General features: G+C 40.0%; 1 protein-coding gene across 1 annotated transcript in view; it reads left to right on the top strand.

Moving 5' to 3' along the window:
* The window catches only part of jag2b (jagged canonical Notch ligand 2b), an 81,472-nt gene that overhangs the window by 26,317 nt on the left and 47,957 nt on the right, over window positions 1-7,198 (top strand). The window contains exon 4 of the mRNA XM_037685928.1: window positions 6,469-6,726. Coding sequence (XP_037541856.1) covers window positions 6,469-6,726 — 258 coding nt within the window. The remainder of the gene's footprint in view (window positions 1-6,468; window positions 6,727-7,198) is intronic.

The following is a 7,198-nucleotide window of genomic DNA, read 5'->3' on the forward strand; positions in this document are numbered from 1 at the left end:
TATATACGACGTTGTCTCTGGAGTGAATGTATATACGACGTTGTCTCTGGAGTGAATGTATATACGACGTTGTCTCTGGAGTGAATATATATACGACGTTGGCTGTTGAGTGAAAATCTTCGACATTGTTTCTTGGGCTAATTTAAATGACGTTGGCTCCAGAGCGAATATCTACGACGTTGGCTTTTCATATAGTATAATATTCAGCTCCTGAGGTTTTAGGACCTGGACAAGATGGATCTCTGAGTTGGCTCTTACAAGTTTTTATCTCTATGTTTTTGGGTGATGCATCTTTCGTGCCGTGATCTTCACACACCTTCTTCCAGTACGTCTTGGTTTTTAGTTTTGTTGGCTTTGGTATTCACTTTTGACCACCTGCTTCCTGTTTTCCTTGGGTTGTGCCCGCCTGGCGGTCTCCTGTAAGATCCCGTCTGTGCAGCAGCTTCGTCTTGGACGAAGAGCTCTCATTGACCAGAATATCTGAAAGTCTGAATGCAGCTTTTGATCTGTGGAGGTGATGGCATTTAGTGTGTTGCACAGGTTTTGTGTATTAATTTTGCCTCACATTGTCTGCTCTCTCCCAGCCTTCTGCCTTGTTTATGAGGTCACTGTATCCTGTTTTGTCCACACCATCAAACAGACTTCCACTCATGAGCGAAGACAATCGAGAAGAATTTAGATTTTGACATCATGGCTCTTTGATTATCCCCGTGTTGTCTCTTGTCACATTAATTGTGTACATTTGCTGCTCTGATGGATCTAAAACAGAAATGATTGCCTAAAAACATTCCAGTTGACTTCCTTCCAGCTACTCGCATTCAACTTCCAGCCAAGTTTCTGTAAAAACATTAAATGAATGTGCTTCTGGTCCAAGCTTACAAGGCTCTTTACACACATTTTGTCACTTTTTAAAAGATATACGTTACTGCAGTGAGACAAATGAGCTGTTTTTTCGTTTTTATCCTAGCTCGGGGAGGTTTATGTAATTTCTAATTCGTATATTTAAAAGTTTAAAACGAGGCCAGTGTTTTTGTCATAAAGGCAGTTATTTTCAGACTTCATGTCATGGGTTTCAGAAACAAAAGCTCCTTTCAGCATCTGGGGAGAACCTGTGTGTCCTATGAAATGTTATATTTCCTACTTTTCTCCTGTTTTTTTTATCGTTTTATGATAGAACTCCATTTTTATTCTTGCATTCAAAATGTTTAATATGAAAGAGGGTTGAATTTTTGTAAAAGTACTTCATGTGAACTTATAAAAAACTCCAGTATTTCATAGTTAATACCCAAACTAAAGTGCAACATTATTGTAAAACGGTGCGTGTCCCTTTTAATGTTCATGACGCTGCCGTTTCTCGTATCTGTTTGGATCACGGCTTTTGCTAAACTGCTTTCAGCATACCTGTTGGATTTATTTTTTTTTTTACCTGGATTATTGAGCATGAACCTTGATGCTTTCAGCAGCTTCATCACTGAGGTGATGGGCTTTAAACTATTTTCATATTCTGGCAAAGTTGAGCCTAAATTTGATTATTTGTTTGGTTAATAACGGAGTCGCTTATTCCACACATACAGTCTTTAAAATTTTCATTTCAAACATTTCTTGTTTTACAGCAAACTTCATTTTTTGTTAAAATCCTGCAATGAACCACACAACCTGAATATCTCGCGTTGACGTTTTTATTAGAAGAAATCGGTACATTACTTTTAAAAATTGAGATAATTTAACTTTCAAATGGATTAAGCTAATATATTTTTTGAGCTAGACTGAAAACTAAATTGAGTTCTAAAGTTTTTTCTGGCTCTTGTAGGCCTTTTTGTTTTTGAGGAATGAAAGTTATTCTCTGCTCGAACGCTGATATTTATTTTATTAAAACCACAGAATTATAGTTGATGCTTCTGGTCAATAATTTGAGAGGGTTCTCTGCAGTTGGCCACATTAATGTCGTCAGAATGAGCCATTTTGTTTAAAAAAAAAAAAACCATGAGACAGACACGTCTGAAGAAACGATATTGACAGATTTACATTTAATAAAGACTTCTTAGAAAAATTAAGATTTTTATTTCTGTAAAGCTAACATTTACCCTAGGGACGTTAAATGGGCTTGTATGGTTGAACTAAGAAGTGTGCATGTGTCCAGGCATGTTTTTTTTTTTCTTGCTTTAGTCTCGGGGAGATGTGGTTCTTTCTCAATAGCATTAATTTTTTTTTTTTCATCCTGCAGAACAAACACACTTTTGTGTTCAGAATATTCAGAGCATTCAGTGAAAAGTTCAACTTTGTTGGGATCTTATTGCGGAAATTGTTAAAATTTACAAAACATGGCCCAAATAATAAAATTAAAAATGATTGATTGTTCTTAAAGTTGTGATCTGTTTTAAAGTAGAGTTTTAGGGACTTTAACAATAAATATCTTACCTGTTGTAGATAGCTTTTTAAACGACTACATTAAACGCCAAAAGCACAGTAGTTATGACTCTATAAGAGCTAATGGCTAGTCTGAGCAAGGCCAAGCTCTTAAGTGAATTGCTGCCTATTTAAAACAATTCCAATCTTAAAAATGTAACTTTGGTTCACGCAAACGTTTAACAAACCTCGACGCTGATGTCAGGTTTGCGTTAAACTGTTATTCCAGCAAAAGCATGATCTTTTTTTATTCTTGGCCCCGCTTTGACTAGCAATCAGTCTGGTCTGAATTAAACTTTATCCAAACGGAGGTCACTCAAAGAGACATCTACAACAGGTAAGATATTAAATGTGCACAGCTTCTCCGCAAACGCCACTTTAAAGGGATGTTTTTAATGACATTGTTTGGGTTGTTTCTTGACATTCCAGGCAGCCGTTCTTGTTTATATTAGTGAATATAAAATTATACATTTTCAAAAACCAGCCAACCATTTTGAGTTCTGAGGTCATGCGCAGGTAAACGTTGAAGACGAGCCGTTACAAGTGTGACTCGTTAGATTAATCATGGCTGCCCTGAGTCAGCACTGGTCTCCTGTCTGGTTCTACGTAGGAACCAGTGTCTGTGAGATTCCTCTCGTCCAGCGTCACGTCCTTCGGTGGGGCTCTCACCCCTTCCCCCTTGTTCTCAGGAAAGGCAGCTGGCTGTTTTTCTTGTTTATCGAACAGGAAGTGGAGTGGACTGGGCGACCGGGCTCAGTGTTTAGACACTTGGTAGCAGGGACCGGCTCGGGCCCAGAGCCCATTGTTCTCAATCTGGCAACAGCCGAGGGTTATTTCTGTTGTTGTTGCTTAATTCTGTCTGACATTGTGCAAGTCCCCAGCAGAGGAAGGGGCATGCATGTGTGTGTTCCTGCTTCAAATCGTTTTGTGGAGCTCTGAGCCCAAAACCGTGGTGGAAAATGAGATCGTGAAGCCCACTCCACAGCTTTGAACCCACTTACCTTTTCAGAAAGTGTTGTGTGCTAGAGGCTGAGATAGGGCTGGACGATGTGGCCAAAACTTTTATCACGATATATTTCTTAATTTCGGTCTAACGATATAATTCCGATATCGATATGAACAATGTAAAAGCCTCAGAAAATCTATACAAATAAATTAATGTTCATCTTTTATTTGTATTTAGCCTTAAAAAATTTGAAATCACCGTAAAATACACGTAAAACTCTCAACTTTGTCAATAATAATAGTTTTAACTTTAAACAACGACATAATTTAACACGCGCAGCAAACCTGCTGCATGTGTTTCTCTTTTGATAAAGCTGGGGGTGTTTTCAGGGACACGTTGGCTCAGACTTTTCTTGCGCTTCGTCTTCTGACTCACGGCATTTTCTATCGAGTGGAAACTCTTCAGACGGAACAAGTTAGATGTGTTTCCACCGCTAGTTGGAACGACTCTCCGGCACATTTTGCAGCGCGCAAAACCTGCAGTTTATCGGATCTTAGAGAGCCGAACCACTTCCACACCACCCAATTGGTCTTTCCTCTCTCGTCAGTTATGTCATCTGCTTTCTGGACTCTAGCTCTGCGTAACATCTACGTCACCGTGCACTTGCGTAGTTGTGTCGCGGCTTTTTCTGTTCGGGTTGAAACGGAAGCGGCCGCTTCAACCCGAACAGAAAAAGAAATGCATCACTGTAATCATATCAAAATATCGAAAATGTGCTTAAAACTCATATCACCGTTATTGAATAAAAGTATATCGCGATATATATCGATATTGAATTATTGTCCAGCCCTAGGCTGAGTACCACATGCTTTCATGACGATGCACCTCTAAAGCTCATTCGCCTTCACCAGAAAATGGATCAGTTCAGACTAGAGGCACCGATCCGATACCAATTTCTGGATCCGGTATTGTGACAATGTGACCGATCCATGACTGGGCGGATCTATTCACTCTAACTCTATGTTTTGTGCTCTGAGTGACGTCACGCGCTAGCGAACTGACCGAACAAATTAAAGTTGTTTTTACATGTTTGACCGTGCTTGTGAAGCTCGTGGTGTGTTTAAGTGCGCTGTTATGGTGCAGAGTTTTCAATAAATTTGTATTTCAGTACATTCATGTCTGCGTTTAACAAAAAACAATGTTTTAAGTTAATTCAGCACTGGGTTTGTAAACTCAAACATCCAGGGAGACGACAAAAATGGCTAAAGGGTGTCATCTGGACTTGTTTCAGAAACGGGTCCAGATGAGATGATTTAGTGATTTTTGTTAATTCAGCACAGTTTTTCTGTATCAGATGGGTATTGGATCGGTATCAACGATGAGAAAAAGGTGGATCGGTGCATCCCCAATTCAGACGATACATTTCATGACGTTCAGGAGTTAAATTTCACATGTGCCATGATGTGAAAACATCTCTACGCTGAATAAAATGCATTGCTCTCACTTATAGCAACTCATTTAAGATTAAGGCTTTGGTAGGCTTGCAGATTTGTGTATTTTTAAAGCCGTTTTTAAATGGAACAAAACTTTTAATTATTTGAATTGTTGCATTTGGATTAACGTAACTCAATAGTAGAACCTGGTCAACATGGGAACACTTCTTTTATAAAACTGTTTTCCCCTACCATTATACAAAAAGGACACCCCGCCCTGGCAATAGAACCAAGCACCCTGCCTATTGAACTGTCCTCCACACCCCCACCCCCGACAACTGCCGCTACTTGCGTAGCATGCAATATAGATGAGCTAGCTAAAATGCTACAGAGGTAATCTAAGGGAAACGCTGAAACTGTTTTGCCATTTCTAAAAATATCCTCATTGACACAGTTTGTGGAAAGATTCACATCCATACATACGCAGTACAACGTCCCAAAACGTAAGCGGAACTATGTACTGTAGTAGCTATGCCAGGCCTGTGTGTGGCGCTGTGACGCTGCCACGAAAATGTACCGCGAAACGGAAACGACATGCGGAGCGGACATTCTAAACTGTAAATGGAAGAGACGAGGATGGCCATGGCAAGGCCAAACATGAGTGAACTAGTCAAACTACTAATTTTGTCACATTAAACTACTATTTACTAGAAACCAAATACTTTGACATTACGGACATAACGAATGGACATTATTATTATACCAGAGATGAAGAAAAGGATTTTCCTCAGGGTGTCGCACTAAATTTTTGAACACCAAGTTTTTATTTATTTTATTACTTTAACTTTTGGTTTTAGTTAATTTGATGCATTAATGTTCATCAGCCTGTCTGTCGTGGAAGTTATACGGTACAATCTGTTATTGTTACCGTCGATACGTCAACGGTCGTAGGTTAGGTTGCATTCAGGCTGTCCAAGTTCGAAGATTTAATTTTCTTTTCCTCTTCGGAACGTTTTAAAACGGTTTCTGTGTAAACCTAATGTTGAAACAATTTTTAAAAACATTTGCACATCCACAAAACAGCGTTCCTATGTGGGCGGAGCCTAAGATTCATTAAACTTGTGTTGGTCGATACAGTTTTGAGTATTTGAACAGCTAAAATTGTCAACTTGCTTCTAATGTAGGATTAGGTTTCATTCAAAATGCTGCTTTTGATCATGAACAAACGTGGTTGGAGCTCATCTTCAGTTTTGGTTTGACCAACCGTCGGTCGTTTCTGGCTCTTTAAACACTAAACGTTTCTCTGTCCTGATTTAGTGAATTTAAATATTTGCAGATACGTTTCACTGGAAAATGAATAGCCAAGTGTTCATACCTGTACTTTTCTTCCCAGATTACTCTAAAGCTTGTCCAAATCATCTGCGTCAATAAACCATACAAATTAGAAGTAATTTTTTTTTTACAGAACAAAGAGCGCATTCTTCAGTCATTCCACACGTTTCTACAAACACAACTAGTCTGTATTTGTTCTAATAATCTAAGGGTGTAACTACACTATTATTATTTTTAATATACTTTACAGCTATACTATTCAATAGGAAGTAAAGTAACCTGAATATTGTTCATTTTAACTGGAATTCCTTCAGAATAAACCATCCTTGACCCGCCTTCATCTTGTTTCAGATGGGGAGGAGCTCCTGATCGAGCGCGGCACCCACGCCGGCATGGTCAACCCAGGCGATCCGTGGCAGACGCTCCTATATGACGGACCGGTGGCGCGTCTCGTTTATCGCATCCAGGTGCGGTGTGACGAGAACTACTATGGGAACAAGTGCAACAAGCTGTGCGTTCCTCGGAACGACTACTTCGGCCACTATCGCTGCGAGCCTTCTGGGGCCCAGGTGTGCCTGGATGGCTGGATGGGCCCGGACTGCACAAAGCGTGAGTCGATGTCTGAGAATGGCTCTATGCATCGTGTATACAGGTGTCTAATAGAATGTTGGAGAGTTTAGTCAATTTTCAATAGTCAGTAGCTTATCAGCTGTGACATCGATCATAAAGCATTAGCCTTTATTTAACCAGAAAAGTCCCATTGAGGCCAGAGCCTGAAGGAAGACCGACCCCAGGTGCAACCTGGGGCTTGAACCCAGGACCATCTTTGAGGCAACAGCGCTAACCACCAAGCTGCCGTGCTGTCCGTGGAGGTGGAGGGTAGAAATCCTCCTCCAGGCTTGGCTAACGGCTAGCCACACAAAAAAGTTTTTAAAAATTATTTTTCAGGCTTACTTATACATTTGCCAGTAATACTCCTCTACACGTTTACATGACTCCGTTTTCTGAACAACGTCCGTGTTGCTACGTGAATAACATGGTGGCTGTTCGGTAAAGCCTTAGCCTTTATTTAACCAGAAAA

Source organism: Nematolebias whitei, chromosome 12 (assembly GCF_014905685.2).
Source record: "Nematolebias whitei isolate Nwh7 chromosome 12, NemWhi1, whole genome shotgun sequence".
NCBI lineage: Eukaryota > Metazoa > Chordata > Actinopteri > Cyprinodontiformes > Rivulidae > Nematolebias > Nematolebias whitei.